Source organism: Phocoena sinus, chromosome 7, assembly GCF_008692025.1.
Source record: "Phocoena sinus isolate mPhoSin1 chromosome 7, mPhoSin1.pri, whole genome shotgun sequence".
Lineage (NCBI taxonomy): Eukaryota > Metazoa > Chordata > Mammalia > Artiodactyla > Phocoenidae > Phocoena > Phocoena sinus.
Window position 1 is genome coordinate 113342742 of NC_045769.1, and position 19138 is coordinate 113361879.

Here is a 19138-nt window from a genome sequence, read left to right on the forward strand (position 1 = left end):
GATTTTTTAAGCCCTGTTCTAGACAGCTCCATCTGGAGCCCTTGATCTGCCCCAAGAGTGGGAAGGTAATCCTGATTCACCGCTGCCATAGCTCCACATCGGGGTGACCACAGAACAGCCAATCCAATTCCCTGGGCTCTGCTTCCTGATCTTCTAATACAACTGTGGATTGTCTTCAGGGTCCCTAATGTCTAATACGGAATGAATCTGCACTTCCATTAGATTTACCTCCAGGATGCCCTCTGAAGTCTAGGAAACAAAACGCAACACCCCACACTCCACTGGGCTTTTCTAATTTTTGTCAACAGTCCTCCTCCCTATCCTCCCTATAGCTCAAGCTTGAAACGTCAGCCATCTTTGACTTTTCGCTAGTTTTCCAAAAAGATATCATCTAAAAGACTACACCATCACAGTGTCTACTGATTCCTTCTTTCCATTTTTCATGCCTTCCCCTGGAAGACACCTTATCACCTGACATAATTGCCCCCATATCCATGATCTCCTGTTTCAAATACTCCTATAACTCACTAGCATATATATTTATCTTCCTCAACATCAATCCTTGTCATGACAGGCACTGCCACAGCTTTTCCAGTCAGCCTTACCTCTCATTCTGGGAGTCAGGGCACTCTACCACATGACTTCAACTGACCTCTCCAGCTTTAGCCCCACAGTCCTCGATAAACCCTGAGCTCCTGACAAAGCTCAGTACCCACATACTTACTGCTTATGCCTGGGCTCCTACAGTTTCCTCCCGTGGGACGGAGACGCCTCAGTAGCCTGCACCCAGGGTCTGCCACACACTTCCGAGGCTGCTCTCCCCAGCCCTCAGCTGCCAGCATCCCCCAGATGCCTGTGAACCTGTGCTCACATGTCTTACAGCACACAGGCCCGTACCTTGGACAGAGCCATCTGCGTCCATTTTCTATCCCCACCCTCACCCCCAGAGAGTAAAAAAATCATAAACAAAGACTATCTTGTTCCCCATAATATTTAACACAATGTCTTTCAATAATAGGTAATCAAAAAATATTTCATAGCTTTGGTTTTTTTCTATTCAAAGTCATATGAACTCATTCCAGAAAGTTGAGGTAATACAGAAGAGTACACAGAAAATAAAGTCAGCTGAAATTCTACTGTCACTATTTTGGTAAGCAGATGAATCTATGGCATATCTACAAACAGATATACATAGCAATGAGCTTTTTTTTTTTTTTTTTTTTTTGTGGTACGCGGGCCTCTCACTGTTGTGGCCTCTCCCGTTGTGGAGCACAGGCTCCGGACACGCAGGCCCAGCGGCCATGGCTCACAGGTCCAGCCGCTCCGCGGCATGTGGGATCTTCCCGGACCGGGGCACGAACCTGCGTCCCCTGCATCGGCAGGCGGACTCTCAACCACTGTGCCACCAGGGAAGCCCACAATGAGCTTTTTTGTTTATCATTTTCAAGTTTCCATGGCATTAACATATATATATATATATATATATGTATATATATATATATCTCATCACTGTGAATGGCGCCATGGTACTCCACTGCATGGGTACCTCACCTAATAATGGGCATTTAGGTGTCTCCAGTTTTCATCACAAAAACAATACCAACAAAAAAGCCATAATGAGCATCTGTAAACATGTATCTCCACACCTTTTCATGTGATAAATCCCCACAGGATGACTTGCTAATCAATGGATATACAGATACAGATATGTGTGTGTATGCATTTTGAAGTCTAAGATTTCCTCAAATGCCCATTAAATGGTCGTACCAACTTAAATTCTCACTAGCAAAGTGTTAGAGCAGTGCCACTTTACGTGCATACGAACCACCTTAGGGCCTTGTAAAAAATGCAGATCCTGATTTCTTAGCTCTGGGGTGCGGCCTGAGAGTCCACATTTCTACATGTTCCTATGTGCCATCAATGCTACTGGTCCTTGGGCCGCACTTTAAATAGTGAGGCAGCAGAGCACTGTTCTCCCTCCCTCCCCACCAAATCCCCTCAGGCTCTATCACTTTTCACCAGTTACTAGCCAGGTTGCACATCTTCCTTGTACATGTAGAAGCCATCTGTACCTCCCCTTTTATGCACTGCCTGTTCATGTTCCTTGCCTGTTTCCTATTGGAGTATCTGCCTTTCTGACAGATTCAAAAGGGCTCCTTAAAAAGATACCTGTATGAGTAGCTGCAGCCTCCTGAACAGCTGGCTGAGACAAGATCTGCCTGAGCTGGTCCTGGTGGGAAAGCAGAGCACGGCCCGCCTTCAGAATGTACAGCTTTAGCTGCTGGCACCTCAGCAGGTCCAAGTCTACTTGTCCTGTGGGGAAAAAAAAAGGACTCAGCAGGAATGGAACATGCTGCTTGGGCTCTCCCCCTCAGCGCTGTACAGCCTTGAGGAAGGCACTGCCCTGACAATGTCAAAGCCTGTCCATAACGTAGGACTTGCCTTTCCCAGTATTGTGGGTAAGCATCCTCTACCTCCCTCATGTCTTCTCCCTTTCCCGCTCCCCATGCATTACCTCGGGATGGGGCGAGTATTAGACGGTTTAACACAATTAGAACCATGTTAGCTATTGCTAGTATAATCAAATATTTCCCAAATTGCTGAAATTTCAACCAGATACCTACATCACAAATAAAATACTTTCACCTTGTCTTCCCAAGACGCCTATGAGACACTTTTGTCAGATACTCACAGCATACAGTTCTCTAACTCATCAAAACCATCGCACCCTACAGAATCTTATCTAAACAAATGACTGCAGTAATGTCCACGGGCGGACTGAGGAACAGACTAGGGAAGCCACCACAAGGATGGTAGGCAGACCACAAGGAGAGCTAGACTACAGTCACAGCAGCAGCGCTCCAAAGCAGGACATGCTTTGGAGGCCATGGAAGGCAGCATGGGGACGTGGGAATGTGGGATGGGAGGACACAGGAAGAGCCAGAGGTGCCACTGGGGCACCAAGCTCGAATACCTGGCAGACAGGTTTATTCACTGTGACAGGAAACACTGGCTAAGGGACAAAGTTACTTGAATTGTTGACATGCTGTGGTTTACATGCACCTGGCCCTCTAGCCAGAGATGTGAACTGGAGATCCAGAGTTAAAGGTGTTTACCATCATAAACGCTGCAGCAGCAATTACAGGAATGGGGAAAAATGGGTGAGAAAACTCAAGAAGAGTGGGCAGAAAGATCAAGAAGTTATGGATGAAACCACAAGGATTTCCAAGGTGCAAACAACAGTCAGAGAGAAGAACTCTCAAATAATATGTGAGGGGCAATGTAAGGAAAGTCCAGTGAGCAGTGGAAGAGGAATAGTTCCAGCACGAGTGGCCTTGGTCTTCGACGGGTGGCCAGCATCCAGACACCAAGCGAGGCAGGTCCAAACACACAGGCCCTGCTAGGTACGGTTGCAAAGAGGCCAGGGGGTAAATGGGGAGGGGGAAAGAACAGAGATTCCTCTTCAAAAAGTGTGCGCAGAATAACGCTGGCACCAGGAGGTAGAGAGGCCTGGGGTTCTTCAGGTGCCACCCCCACCATGGCTTCATTCTTTGCATCACACACTCTCATCTACACACCCACCGTCACTCAACCAGTGGCCATCCATCTGAACCCAAAGACTTCAGCAGTGACAGAACTTGCTCTGACAAAACAACAAACACTGTCCAAACAACACTAGTTAAGACTGTAGCTGTTTCATCATGAAGGGCATGTACTGACCTGCAAAACCCTGTTTAGGTGACTTCTTTATTTTGTGTTTTTCCAATCTGCTTCCAGCAAGGTTCACCAGCTGAGCCCAGACCGAGAGCATGGGCTCTGTGAAGGGCAAGTTGGTGACGCTGAACGCCGCAGCAGGGAGCTGGAGAGGGAGCACAGAAATCTTCAAAGTGTGTCCAACGAGAAGGACAAATGAACGTTCCGAAAGTTATCATAACTATGAGTCTTAATTCTGAAGTAACACACATGTTCATAAGTCTTTCTAGATCTGAAAATAATTTTTAAAAGATGACCCCAAAGGCAAGATAAAGGCTTACATATATAGTAAATATAACCTAAATTAATTTTTTCTTTACTGACTTGTTAAACAATAATTACATCGTGGTGGTAGTTATTAACTTCTTAGATATTTTCTATACATTTCAAATTTTCTACAACATGCAGATATTCTTATAATAATCAAAAACAGCATTTTATTGAAAGATCTAGGCAAATTGCACTTGGGTTATATCAAAGTAATATAAATCACTCACTTTCCCTATGGATCCCTAATTCACAGATTTAAGATGACAGTAGCTGCTACATAAGTTGTGTCACTCAACATAGTCATTAAGCATTTTCAACGTGGAATAAAAGATCATTTTTTTTAAAGGAGTCATTTTTAGGTTTTTTTGAAAGTTGAGTCATTCAATAAAAAATAAATTTCATAAATTCACATTTTGAAATAAATAAAACTAACTTATACTTACACAGGACCCTCTAAATTGCTAATGCCCTTTCATGTCTTTTGAGGCTAAAATAAGACACATGAACTACTAATCTATACACAACCCTGTGAGACAGGCCCTGTTAATTAAAGGGAAAAAGATAGATGGTTTTCCTTAAGTTGGGTAGCTTCGTAGAAGGCCAACCTAAACTACAAGAATCAAGTTCTTCCCAGGTCTAGTATAAAACCCCTTTGCCTCATTACCTAGTAACCCAAACACAAGTTCACCTACTGGCTTCAGCTGATTCAGTGGGCAAACGCGACACGTCCGCATGTCGGAGAACTGCACGGTGATTTTGCCCTTCGGGGTGATGCGAGTCACGGTGCCTTCTCCAAACTCATCATGCATGACTTGTCCCCCTAGTCGCAACCGACCGTCAATGCCTCCAATCACAGCCAGGACTGCCATGAGGCCCCCCACCTCAGGGGTCTCAGAGTCAGGAAAGTAGTCCTCTAACAGAGCCTAATGCAGACAGACAGCAAGCTTGTAGACGAGAGCCCAGGGGCTGCCTGTCTCCTACACACTTGCAATTAAGCCGAATTCACTTTTATGTTAGTTTCCTCAATAACTTTTTCCAGTAAAAAATATTTTAAAATACATCCTTGAACAAAATACACAGCATTTAAAAAGGTAATTTGAAAGTTAAATCAGCATTCTACAGAGAAAAACTAGCAGCTGTGAAAAGGCAGTGCGGCACCCACCCCCTCTGCCGGCTTTCCCGCGCAGCCGGCGGTGACGGAGTGCAGCTGCGAGTTGATGTACTTGTTGATGAGTCCGTTCCACTGGCCCAGGGAGTGCAGGGTGCGGAGCAGCGCCACCACCTCCTCCGCCAACGTGCTGCTGTGTGTGGCAGTCAGGGAGGCCTGCGGCCGGGCCCTCCGCCTCCTCAGCGTGGATTCTGCAGGAAACACGCGAAGGAGGGCCTCATGACGCCCTGCTCGCTTACCCAGGACACCGGTAAGGGGGAGAGCTGCCCACCTCTGAGGAACGGGACATCTGAAGAGCAGGTGGTGAGCAAGCGCCCCAGGAAACCAAACAGCTTCTCCACAAGGCACTCCATGTCCCTTGCCCTTTCCGTCTTGTCCCACGACGGAAGTACTGCTTGCAGTAAATGTACAGCTAAGATCTGACACGGGCAGTTGAAAACAGCGAGCATTAAAGAAAGCCACTGTCTGACAGATTAGGAGGTTTTACTTTATTTTTTGTTCCTGTAACACAATTAATCATGTGAAAATTCTAATATTCATGATTCTACAGCAAGATAATTACATCCAAGTTGATTAGTGATATGGATTATCAGAGGTTAAAAAATAAGCTACATTACACATGCAGATATTCATTTAATTAAAAAATAATTCCTTTTAGTTTAATTCTTCTCAAGACAATTATACCACAACTCCCATGAAGCAGATCACAGCAGCTGGTAGGATTTATCACTTCACAGAAAAGCAAGTCAACTAAGGCTTAACAACTGAATCAATTTTAAAATAATCAACTTCCTCAGCCTCTGAACTCTAGAAAATCTACTGTGTTAGTTCCAGTTCTTTTCTGCCCTCAGGCACCTAATGACAACGGCCAGCTCAATGCCACCTCTGATGGGGCTCCCACAGTCCCAAAACTCACGCTAAGCGGGGATCAGTCTGGCAGCACAGTTACCTGCCGCTGCAGCGAGGCGGCGGTGAAAGGCGCGTGTCCCTCCACGACCTTCGTGAGCAGCGCGATCCAGGGCGGGGAGCTGAGGGCGGCGCACATGTGCGGTGTGAGGGCGATGCTGCGCACGAAGCCCAGGGTGCACCAGCTCCTGTGCTGCTCCCGGCTCACCAGCCTGCTGGGGGAGGCTGCCAGAGCAAGACAGACCAGCTTGGTACCCCATTTCCAGAAATAAATGCCCAGTACAACTTTTAACTTACCTACATCACATTACTTTCAATAATAAGCTCCTTTCCAAATATATTACAGTTTCAATTATTCTAAGTGAGAGCAACAGGAGGACCTGCGACTTGGCTCAAGGAACACTGTACATTTTAAAAATCTCTAAGGTACACGGAGCAACTCAAACTCCCTAAGGAATTTCATCTACTTACTGTCTCTAAGCAGTAGGAAAACAATTCACAATTCAATAGCAGTTATCTGTGGGAGGACATCTGGTATAGGTTGTAAATTTCACATGTTTTAAATATCCCCCAGGAGCTTGTTTATATTTGATCTGCATCATAAATTTCCAATCCAAGTTTAAGAAGGTTACCATCGTAGAATGAGAATAAGAGGTTTTCACAGGGTTTAGTTTACCCGGCTTGACTCTGCCAAGAGCATGACCCTATCTGCTCCTCCCGGGGTCTCCACTAGCGGACACCTGGGGCTTCCGAGCCCTCCTGGCTGGCAGAGGCCCTGAGGTGGGGTCACGCCACGTGACCTGCTCAGATCCCGGACCAGCTTCCCTTCCCCAGCTCCCACGGACCAGCCGTCCTGTTCTCCAGGCCTCCAGGCCTCCAGGGACACCACCCTTCAGACATGCTCTCTCCCATACTCCACACCCACACACATGCACAGGCACTCGCACCCCAGCACGTCTCAGGTACGCACTCTCACGGCCACTCACACTCACTCGCACATACCCAATACCCAATTACACACATCCACATCCACACTCAGTCTCACTCAAACTCACACTCACGTGTACACACACACGTTTGCTCCACTCACTTCCTCAACTTCTCCCCCACTTACACATACTCACATTCACATACTCAGAACACTTTTGTAGGCTGAATTGTATCCCCCAAAATTCATATTCACCCAGAACCTCAGACGTGACCTTATTTGGAAATAAACTCTTCACAGATATAAGTAAGGTAAGGATTGAGATGACATTATACTGCATTAGGGTGAACCCCAAATCCAATGAAAGCCCTTACAAGAGGCAGAAAAGAACAGAGGAGGCATCCAAGTGAAGATGAGACAGAAACTGGAACGATATGGCCACAAGCCAAGGAACACTGGAGCTACCAAAGCTCAAAGAGAAAACGAGGGGCCCTCCCCTGGAGCGTTGGGAGGGGGCACAGGCCTGACGGCACCTTGATTTTGGACTTCTGGTATCCAGGATTCTGAGAGAATGAAGTTGTTGCTTTAACCCACTGTGAAGGGTTGAACTGTGTTCGGTCCTACTATCTCAGAATGGGACCTTATTTGGAAACAGGGCCATGGCAGATGTGATTGGTTTAGATGAGGTTAAACTAGATTAGGGTGCGTCCTTAATCCAATGTAACTGATGTCCTTATAAAAAGGGGAAATTTGGAGACAGACACACACAGGGAGAATGCCATGTGAAAATGAGGGCAGAGATCTACAAGCCAAGCAATGCCAAAGATTGCCAGCAAACCGTCAGAAATTAGGGGAGAGCCTGGAACAGATCCTTCCTGCCCTCACAGTCCTCAGGAGGAACTTGCCCGGCTGACACCTTTATCTTGAACTTCTAGCCTCCAGAACTGTGAAGAAATATATTCTGTTACTGAGGCTGCCAGACTGTGGTACTTTGATGTGGCAGCTCAAGCAACCTAATACATCATGTCTGTGGTAATTCGTTACAGCAGCGGCCCTATGACACTGACACACCCACCCACACAACACCCCCACATGCACACACACACACAAACACATGACAAATCCACAGCCCACTTCTGACTCTGTGGTCCACAACTGTCCACTGCATACATGTCTTGTCTGTCGTTCCACTCTCCACCAACATTCGCAGCAGCCCACACAGAGTCTTGACGGCTTCGCTCTGCATCACTTCAGCATGGACTCCAGCAGAAAGACAAAGAGTCTGCAGTAAATTAACAGTGCTGGTAAGCATCACTGCAGTGGGGTGAATGTTCCTTTGAATTTGTTCAGCTTCTGAAAAAAAGAATCAAAATAAGGAACTATACTCCCAAATAAACTGGAAAATGTCCCTGCATGTAACTTAAGGGATTTAGTATCACATTCTTCTTTTCTTACTGTGGAAAGGGAAGCAGCTCTTTGCAATTAAAGATGGAATTCAGGATGCACAAGTGCTCACCCTAATCAGCTCTGGCCCCACCTTACTCAAAGGAAACAAGCCTTTTAAATTACAGTTAAATTTTTTAAAGCAATCTCAGCATACAGCTCAGAAGCACTAAAATGATTTCAAGGATCCAACTTATCAAATGTCGAAAGTCGGCTGCTGATGAGTTGGCTATGCCCCGCCGAAGATGAGGTGGCCGCCTCCAAGGAGGCGGAGCCTGGTGCTCACACGCCCAGGCCATCGGCCTCTGGATGAGGAAGACACAACTGGGCCACCTCTCTGTCACTTGGCCTGCCCTGCTCAGGGCCCAACTTCACAAGCGAAGCCCCCAGGCAGAGAGCTGGGAGGAGGGACACCTGGCCTGGACACTGTCAGATACAGTGATAACAAACCAGCACCAACTATCTAGGCAGGGCCACACAGCTTCCCGCACACTACTCCTAATATGCCCAAGACAGGGGTCATCCATTTATAACTGACATGCACGGAGCAGCCTGCACATGCGATGGGCACAGAACACAGCCTCTGCCACCTTCCACGCCACCCCTTCTCTAGCGAGCTCAGCCTCTTGGGTCTCCTCTCCTAACCGTAAGAGTGACCTTGGGAGCCTGCCATGCTATGCATACAGCAGACACCTGAGCCCCAAGAATCAGTGCCAGCCTCCTAGACCGTCTCGCCAAGATCGGCATCCCGGGGTCTTTCAGATGCGTCTCAAAAAATGTCATGGAGCCCTCCTCCCACAGCCTTACCTCTCCTTACAGGGTTAACTTTCTGAGGTCACTCTAAGTTCTCACCCTCACTTTCTCTAAGGCAGTAAAGTACTGACTAACTCCACATTATGTGCCACATTCTGAGGGAAGGGCCTCGGGGGGGGAAGGTGAAAGAAGGAAGAACACATGCTCAGGGCACGGTGAGGCAATGCCCGCAACTCCAGGAACAGGCTCAGGGACACCAGGAGGCCCACCAGGGGAGAGGACACAGCAAGCCCCCCACTGCCTCACCCCGCCGCCCCCCACTGTCTCCGAGGCGAAATGGGGAGTCAAGTCCCTCAGAAATCACCCGGGGCCTGTCAACTAGACCTTCCGGGAAAGCCTGACCTACAGAGCACCTCTCTCACTCCCAGATGAAAGGACGGGCAGCCAACACACAGCTTGCCAGGTCCCCCGGGCACCCACCGGAGTCATCCTCCGTGTCCGAGTCATCTGCCGAGGGCTGCGTAGAGGCCGGAAGCTCCGCCAACTTCAGGTCGTACTTCCCCTCCTTCCCCATCCTGTAAGAGTTGGTGCTGCCTGTGTCCCACTGGACCCTGATCCAGCCATCCTCTCCAAGTTCACCAATCACGCGGCCGAGGCCAGGAGGAGGTCCGTCCTGAGGAAGCCAAAGCAGAGACGGGTTAATGGTGTGCGGGCCTGTCTATCACAGGAACACTGCCTGTGAAGGTGGCTGCAGCAATGGACACAGCCCCCGAGTCCACAGGGGGCTCCAAACCCACCTACATGCCCAGCTCACATCATCACTGTAAAGTGAACACCAGCACGAACCTGCTCGCACGCCTTTACCGAAGAGGTGAGCGGGGAAAGCACCACCTCAATTAGCATGCTCTCTAAGCCAGTGCAGAGACCAGACTTCCCAGCCTGGTCCTGCCACCCTGCTCCTTGGCCCCTCAACCCCTCCTGGGGCTTCACAAGGTCAGGAACCTCCAACAAGCACCAGTATCTCCTCGTTGCCTCTCGTTCTTCAGTTTTCCCCCAGATCTTAGAGTGAACCTCTACCTCTCATTTCTATGAGGAGAAGCTGTTTTTAGGATGCTGCTAGCTGTTCCAGTCACTCTGATCTCTGAGATGATTCTCAAGAGGCATGTGCTTAAGAGTGAGGCTGAGAAAACCTGGACATGACAAGAACACTCCATGTCACAGAAGGGTGAGCGCTGTCCTCAGCTAGTGGCTCCAGCACCGGCGCAGAGCCCAGCTCCCGACCTCTACTTGGGGCGACCTGACAGAGACACAGGAGCAAAGTGCTGGGGGAGAAGTAGAAAGATGGGCACCACCCAAGCAGGTGCTTGTAGCCACTGGGTCAGCACGCCTTACCGGCACACGGCCATGAGCTCACAGAGGCGGTGTCAGAGCTTTCCCGACATGACTATTCAGGTGAGGATTACCCTCTCCTGCCCCCTCTCACACTTGTTCTGGGCTGCACCTCAAGTCGCGCCTATGCCAGGAGTTTCCTGAAAAGAGTCGCCACTCCTCATAGACTTGATCCTGTTCAAGGGCCCTAAAGCAGGCCGCCGCTACTCTCTACTGGTTTTGAGATTCTATTCACCTGCCCGGAAATCAACAACTACATCACCTGTCAATCACACATGTCCTTGAATGAGGTAGGTATTTATTCCAGTCTCCACCTACTCACAGCATGCAAGTCAGGATGTGCAGAAGGTGACTAACGTATATGGCTAACGTGTTTAAGTCAAATCTCTAAGTACCTGATCACCCCATTTCCAGTCCACGCCTCTCATGACCCTGGTTCCAATCTTCATCATGGCGGCCAGCTCTGGCCCTGAAACTGGGAGCTGTACCGGGGCTGTTTCTTTCCGTGTCTCTTCCAAAACTGTGGCAGAAGCTCCTCGGGCGGAAGAGTTCATATCTTCTTCAACATTATCACAACTAGGGCCTATTAGAGCATCAAAAACAGCAGATGAGCCAATGAGTAGTTACAATTTCCTAATCTTGATATATGTTTTTTTTTACGTGTTACATATTAATGAAGATAATAATTTTAAAGAATCCGTAGTATATTTTTCTACCTATACAACAAATACCATGAAAAATTTACTGATGAGAACTAAAATTTTTAAAAAGGTTAAGTGGAGGACAAAATATATAAATATGTATCAGAAGATGTAAAAGATATAAAAATTCTCAGGAAAGACATTTACTCTATTTCTAGGAGTTATGCCCCACTCCAAAAAACAAAATGATTTTAAGTTATTAGAGAGACACTCATCACTCATATTTTTATTAGAACAGAAAAACAAAAAATAACCACCTAAATGTTTAACCGTGTGAGAAATTAACAAACTTTAATTATGGTACTGTAAAGAAAAGAGCTGACAGAGCAGGCCTGATACTGCTGTCCCTAGACAGCCTGTTTGCAAGTCAGCCATCAGCTGGCCTCTGGGAACCTGGATTTCGTGAGGGCTCCCACCATCCCCTCACTGCCAAGAATGCATCCCTGTGCCTAAACTGTTTGCACAAACAACATGGTCTCTGCTGAAACCTGCTTCCTTCTGGGGGACCTGAAACTTACTCAAGTGCCAGGCAGAGATGCCTGCATGACCTGCCCCAGTGAAAGCACAGGGCACGAGTCTCCACACTTTGCATGTGACGACAACACTTCACATGTGTGGTCACAACTCTTTGCTGGGGGAACTAAGTGCACCCTGTGGGTCTCCACTGGGAGAGGACTTGTTTCTCCCAGACTTTGCCCATATGCCATCGTTGATTTTGCTTTCTATTCTTTCACTGTAATAAACTTTAGCCCTAAGTATGACTATATCTGGAGTATTGTGAGGCCTGCTAGCAAATCATTAAAACTGGGGGTGGTCTTGGGGACCCTGACACAGGGATGACAGCAATGGGATTCTCTAGAACAACCCTGAGTCACTGAGATATTGCAAAAGCATTGTTCGGTACAAGGAAGAATGAAGGGATGGGACATGATGAATATTTGGTCCCTGGTGGCCATGCAACCACCCATAATATAAAACAGAAGCTGACCTGTCAGCTGTGAGAAATAAAATTTACCAATGTATTTGAAAACAGTAAATTCAACCCCAGCAGCCAGCTTGCTTGGACTGAGGGAGGGGAAAGCACATCCCTGGTAACCCTGTGGTCTTTGTTCTGTCTCCACGTAAGAGGAAAAGTGCCCCAAACATTCCCAAAAATGGGCTTGGGTGGGTTAAAAAAGTAAAGTTTGTGTTCCACTCTCCTCCAAGAGGGAGAAAAAAAGGTTATTCAATTCCCAGGTCTGGAGTAAAAGCTTTAGATAAACTGGAGGGAAAATAGTCTTTTCCTCAGCCTGGCAGTGCCTCTGTGAGGCCCCAGAAGGGGCAGGGGCTGCATTCCATCTGGGATCTCCCCTGGCAGCTGTAATGTTAACCCTCTAAATGCTGAATTTGCTGCTGTTTTACTATGTAGAAGTATACATAAAAATTAATATAAAACATATGCTTATAATTTCTTGTATGAAAGAGAAATCACCTTGATCAGAGAAAGCAACAAAGATAGATATGTATTCATTGGACACAACTCCCTGGCTTTTTGCAGCCAGTAGTCAGATTGGAATTTAAACTCTTGAGTACTGTTAACAGAGGAAGCCCCCATAATTAATGATTTGTGCTATGATTTTTACCTACTGGAGTCTCTGGAAAAAAGGAAGACAACAGAAAAAGAAAGGCAATTTCTAGATGGAAATACACTTTCAAGATTTTTAAAAACAATTTTTAGTTGTTAATGAGGTCTGCAGAAATCAGATGTTGACTGACAGTATGGTGCATATTTCTGAATGGGTCGTGTGGGCACAAAGACTGACAAAATCAAAGAGCTTAGGAAAGCCTTGCTCTTTCATTTGGACTTGGAATACTGGCCCTGTAGTATCTCAAAATTTCAGGCAAAGAACAACATTATAAACCAATCAGATCTAACAGACATGTAGAGACATTCTACACAAAAAGAGCAGAAGACACACTCTTCTCAAGAACAAAGAGAACAACACCCTCCAGGAGAAGCAGTATGTTAGGCCACAACACAAGTCTCAATAAATTGAAATAGGGGCTTCCCTGGTGGCGCAGTGGCTGAGAGTCCGCCTGCCGATGCAGGGGACACGGGTTCATGCCCTGGTCTGGGAAGTTCCCACATGCTGTGGAGCGGTTGGGCCCGTGAGCCATGGCCACTGAGCCTGCGCGTCCAGAGCCTGTGCTCCGCAACGGGGGAGGCCACAACAGTGAGAAGCCCACGTACCGCAAAAAGAAAAAAAAAGAAAAAAATAATGAATTGAAATAAGTAAAATCATATAAATTATCTTCTTAGACCACAATGGAATGAAACTAGGAATTAACAACAGAAGGAAAACTGGAAAATACACAAATATGTGGAAATTAAATAACACACACTTAAACAACCAGCCAAAGAAACAAAAATCACAAGAGAAATTAATGCTTTGAGACAAATGAAAACAAAAACACAACATACCAAAGCTTATGAGATGCAGCAAAATCAGTGCTAAGGGGGAAATTTAAATCTATAAATGCACACAGTAAAAAAAGAAGATCTCAAATTAATAACTTAACTACACCTGGAGGAATTGGAAAAACAAGAACAAAGTAAACCCAAAGTTAAAAAGAAGGAAATAATAAAGATTAGAGCAGAGATAAATAGAAAAACAACAGAATCAACAAAACCAAAAGTTGTTTTTTTGAAAAATGTCATCAATAAAATTGACACTTTTAGGTAGATTAACTAAAAAAAAAAAAAGAGAGAAGATGCAAATCACTAAAACCAGAAAGAAAAAGTGGGGACATTGCTACTGATCCTATAGAAATAAAGAGAATTATGACCACACTGTGAACAACTGTACACCAATAAATTAGCTAACCTAGATGAAATGGATAAATTCCTAAAAACATAGAAATTACCTGCCTCAAGAACAAATAGAAAATGTGAATAGACCTAAAACAAGTGAAGAGTTGAATCAGTAACCAAAAAGCTCTCAACAACAACAAAAACCCAGGGCAAGATGGCTTTACTGGTGAATTCTACCAAACATTTAAAAGAGAACTAACACCAATTCTCTAACCCTTTCAAAGACAGAATAGGAGGAAACTACTTCCTAACTCACTCTATGAGGTACCAGCATTACCCTGATAACAATAAAACTATAAAATACTGCTCAAAGAAACGAAAGAAGACCTAAATAAATATAAAGCTATCTCATATTTATGGAATGAAAGACTTAATATTGTGAAGATGGCAGTACTCCCCAACAGGATCTACAGATTCAATACAATCCCTACAAAACCCCAATGGCCTTTTTTGCAGACATGGGAAAGCCAGACCTGAAAGTCATATGGAAATGCAAGGGACCCAAAGTAATCTTGAGAAAGAAAAACAAAGTTGAAGGACTTATCGATTTCAAAACTTACCACAAAGCTACAGTGTTCAAAACAGTGTGGGACTGGCGTTAATGACCGACACAGAGACCAACAGAGCAGAACTGAGAGTCTAGAAACAAACTTAAGTATCTATAGTCAAATGATTTTTGACAAGGGTGCTAAGAACTTGAGAAAAGAAGAATCTTTCCAACAGATGATACTGGAACAACTGGATAACCAAAAGAAATAAAGTGAACCCTTACCCCACACCATATTAAGAAACTACCTTAAAATGGATCAAAGATCTAAATATAAGACTTAAGGAAGAAAACATAATGGGTAATCCTCTTGACCTTGGATTTGGCAATGATTTCTTAAACATGAAATCAAAAGCACAAGCAACAAAAGAATAACAGATAAATTAGACTTAATCAAATTTTAAAATTTCTGGGCACCAAAGAAAAACAAAACCCAGACTAGGAAAAAAAAGTCTTCAAACCACATAACTGATAACAATCTAGTATCCAGAATATGTAAAGGACCCAGACAACTCAAAACACAAACAACCCAATTTTAAAATGGGCAAAGGACGTGAACAGACGTTTCTCCTAGATATACAACAAGCACAGGTAAAGAGGCTCAACATCATTCAACATTAGTGAAGTGTAAAACAAACCACAATGAAATACCACTTCACACCAAGTAGGGTAGCCTTAATTCAAAAAAAAAAAAAAAAAACCAGAAAATAACTAGTGTTGGCAAGGACACGGAGAAACTGAAACTCCTGGCCCATTGCTGGTGGGAATGTAAAATGGTATAGTGCTGTGGAATAGTTTGACAGTTCCTGAGCAAGCTGAACATAGGATTACCATATGACCCTGCAATTCCACTCCTAAGTATATGACAAAAGGACTGGTAACAGGTGTGCAAACAAAAACTTGTACACAAATGTTCCTAGCAGCACCACTCACCATGGCCAAAAGGCAGATACAAGCCAATGTCCATCAATGGATGAATGGATAAATAAAACACAGTATATTCATATAACAGTTTTCAGCCATAGAAAGAAATGAAGTACTGATACATGCTAAATGAAATAAGCCAGATACAAAAGGCTAAAATTGTATGATTTCATTTGTATGAAATATCCAGAAGGAGCAAGTCCACAGAGACAGAAAGCAGACTTGTTGTTGCCAACAGCTGGGGGAGTGGGAATTCAGGAGTCACTGCTAAATGGATATGGGTTTGCATTTGGGGTGATGAAAAGTTATGGAACTAGATAGTATTAAGGCTTGCACAACACTGTGGATGTGCTTACTGATAACAATGAGTTATAAACTTAAAAGTACTTAGAATAGTAAATTTTATGTTATTTGTATTTTACCACAATAAAAAAAAAAGTTTATAAAAAGAGAGAGAGATCAAGGCAAAACCGTGGCATTTTCACAAAGGACTTAGGGCGATGCCAACCCACCGATGAGCCGAAGTGCTGTCTGTGTGAGAGCGAGCATGCCGGAGTTCAGCAGGAGGCTCAGGTTGTGGGCACCGTGCTGCAGGGTGAGCGTGCTGAGCATTACCAGGAGAAAGCGTGCTTGTGGGGTTGTCCCCAGGCTGGGTCCCGACGGGTTCTCATTTGTGATGGTTTGCAGGGGGACAGGCTGGATACCTAAAAAGCATTGGCACCTACATAAATTTCTTGTGCGTGGATACAAAAACATACACGATGAAGAAAGCATTAACAATTTTTTTTATAAGTCTGTCTTTTTCATCAGATATCCATAGAGTGTGGACATCGGGCAGCTCTGTATTGCTTTGCAATAATCATACCACCATCACTCCACATACAGCTATCTTCATCTGTCTACAAAATGTATCACACTGCTCTTCTAAATATCCCTGGTGGCTTACTCATTTCATGTCAAATGTAAGAGAGATATTTCACTTCTCTTCCACAAAACCAATCCTACCACTTCTTTGTAGATGCTCAAACTGTCCAGGAAATTATGTATTAATATAGGATACACATTCTAGGACAGATTGTGTAAGTGATACACATGAAAATGTTAAAATGCAAAAGCTTTATATTAGGATACTACAAGATTGTACCTTCTGCCAAATTTTGAAAGTTTTGTTTAGAATTTGAGAAAACTTAAAGCAGCTTAGATTATCATTCTAATGCACAAAGTTATTAAAGTCTTCAAAGCAATAAGAATTTGCAAGTTTCCAGAATATATAATAAAGAGCCAAACTATGGAATAATGCTGATGTGATCATTGACATCAACAGCAATTTTAATACAGCCTTTTAACTGTCAGATTTTTAACTCACCAAGTTCTTTAAACTTGTTATTTGCATCCATCAAAACATTTCGAATATTCTGAACAGCCCAAGCATACAGCTTGCCAAAAGTTACTTCAAGCAGCATCCGATTAAAAGGTGGGATCAAATCAACATCCTTTAAACAATCAGTAAGGGGTTCCCTTTCAAACAAAGATGAAGAATTTTACTCAGAATACTGCCAGGCTTCAATAAAACAATGCTTTGTTGTCACAGCTTCCCTTAATTAAGAAAAAAATATTATAAAGTCTTACCCTATATCAATCCCCTCTGGAATAAGTCTTTGCCATCCACAGAACATAGCATACTGCACAGACGGAAGTAAGAAATTTTTGGCTGCCAGTTTTAAAATTGTATCTATCCCTTCCAGGCGAACCTCTGCTCTCTCCAACTGCAAAACATCAATGCATACCGTTACGTGTTTATGTATTATCCAGTACACAGAAGAATGTTCTTAGCAAATTTACCTGTTTTAGTAGGCACTTTCTCATTTTTTCCACATCCACTGGCTCTTCTTTAAGGGCAAATTCAGCAATAGTACTGAGGAGTGCAGACTGAGGATACAGACCCTGAACATTCTGCTTCAACCATTTGTATTTGTGAACACCTGTAACTGTACTCAACAGTGGCTGCCATTTATCCTGACAAAGGAAAACCATTTTCACCATTAGTTAACCCTATTCATATTAACATGTGCTCTAAAACAATTACTTGAAGAAAATATAAATAAATGCCCCTAGGTTTAAATTGGTAAAGTATTTTAAATTTAGTAATTAATTTATGATAAAAACAACTACATCATAAATAGGCTTATAAGTGAATTTATAATCTGTATGCTTACATACTTTGGAATCAGCTAACCTGACATGCAAACTTAAATTATCATCCATATTAATAGCTTCTGGAACAAAGGATACATTCAATGAATGAGTGAATAAATGAATGAAGAAAACGGTGAACAAATAATGATACAATATACTAATAAAAGTAAAAGGAAACACTTCTCCAGCTATCAATTTGACCAGGGCACGATAAGTCAAGTGCATTCAGCATCACTGGGGCACAGTTACTCATACTTTTAATAACCACCAAACTCTCTACTGTATATTCAAAAACAAAGCGACAATATATGTGGATTCCCTTGCAGTATGTTGTGCTTCTATACAGCCAGTCTTAGAACCACACAAAATACTTCACCTTGGGTGATTTAACTGTAATAGGTCTTTTGTCCACATTTATAGGACTGTGAGGCAAGATGCAAGCTTCTTCACTCTCTCCGTTTCCAATTTTTTCTTCATCATCAGTAGAGTCTGGCTTCTTAGGAACTATGTTTAAAAACATCATTCATTATAACAATCATTAAATATGATTTTAAATTAAGAAATGTTTAAATTTGCATGAAGGTAAAGGATATATTTTATTCACAGAAACACATAAATATCATTGTCAAGTGCTCAAATTACAAAAGTAAAAACTATCATAATTATTCTCACATGACATCTAGTAATAACACTTTGCCACTCCATGTCAGGGATAGAAAGACAGTGACAGTGTTACGATGGAGGGAAGCCCTAAAGAAGGGGAAGCCCAGGGGTTGGCAAACTTTTTCATAAAGGGCCAGACAGTGAATATTTTAGCCTTTGCAAGCTATTTCAGTCTACTGCAAATACTCTACTGTTGCAGCATGAAAACTGGCAAACTTTATTTATGAATGCTGTCATTTAAACTTCATATAATCTTCATGAATCATAGTCTTCTTTTGAGTTTTTACAAAATAATTTAAAAATGCAAAACCCAGCCTTAGCCCATGGGTGATACATAGCAAGTGGTAGGCTGCATTTGTCCCCAGACCCTAGTTTGCCCACCCTGGACTAGTGCATTGGTTCTGTCACCAGTGTGCAACTGAATCAAGTAGATGCCTCTGACTACGTTAGTCTTTTTGATCAGAGAAATTTCAATTGAATTTGCAATGTGATACGTGGTGTTGCTTCCGTACTTTTGGTCCTCTTCAAGGTTTTCAGTCTCATTCTTCTCAATATATAATATAAATAACCAGCAACACAATAATAAACATAGGCAATAAAACATTAACACAGCAGGTCTGGGCTGCTCAAACCCTGCAAATTCCCA

General features: G+C 43.9%; 1 protein-coding gene across 4 annotated transcripts in view; it reads right to left on the reverse strand.

Moving 5' to 3' along the window:
- Positions 1–19138, reverse strand: part of HERC2 (HECT and RLD domain containing E3 ubiquitin protein ligase 2) — a 231499-nt gene that overhangs the window by 114948 nt on the left and 97413 nt on the right. For 3 of the 4 annotated variants that reach the window (XM_032636780.1, XM_032636779.1, XM_032636777.1), the window contains 14 exons: positions 18206–18333; positions 17476–17649; positions 17263–17399; positions 17000–17151; positions 16146–16337; positions 11006–11193; positions 9702–9894; positions 8196–8378; positions 6141–6322; positions 5463–5610; positions 5186–5382; positions 4716–4946; positions 3721–3859; positions 2170–2313 (listed from right to left, as the gene is read on the reverse strand). In XM_032636780.1, the coding sequence (XP_032492671.1) occupies positions 2170–2313; positions 3721–3859; positions 4716–4946; positions 5186–5382; positions 5463–5610; positions 6141–6322; positions 8196–8378; positions 9702–9894; positions 11006–11193; positions 16146–16337; positions 17000–17151; positions 17263–17399; positions 17476–17649; positions 18206–18333 (2388 nt within the window). The remainder of the gene's footprint in view (positions 1–2169; positions 2314–3720; positions 3860–4715; positions 4947–5185; positions 5383–5462; positions 5611–6140; positions 6323–8195; positions 8379–9701; positions 9895–11005; positions 11194–16145; positions 16338–16999; positions 17152–17262; positions 17400–17475; positions 17650–18205; positions 18334–19138) is intronic. The other variant, XM_032636778.1, reaches the window with a different exon arrangement.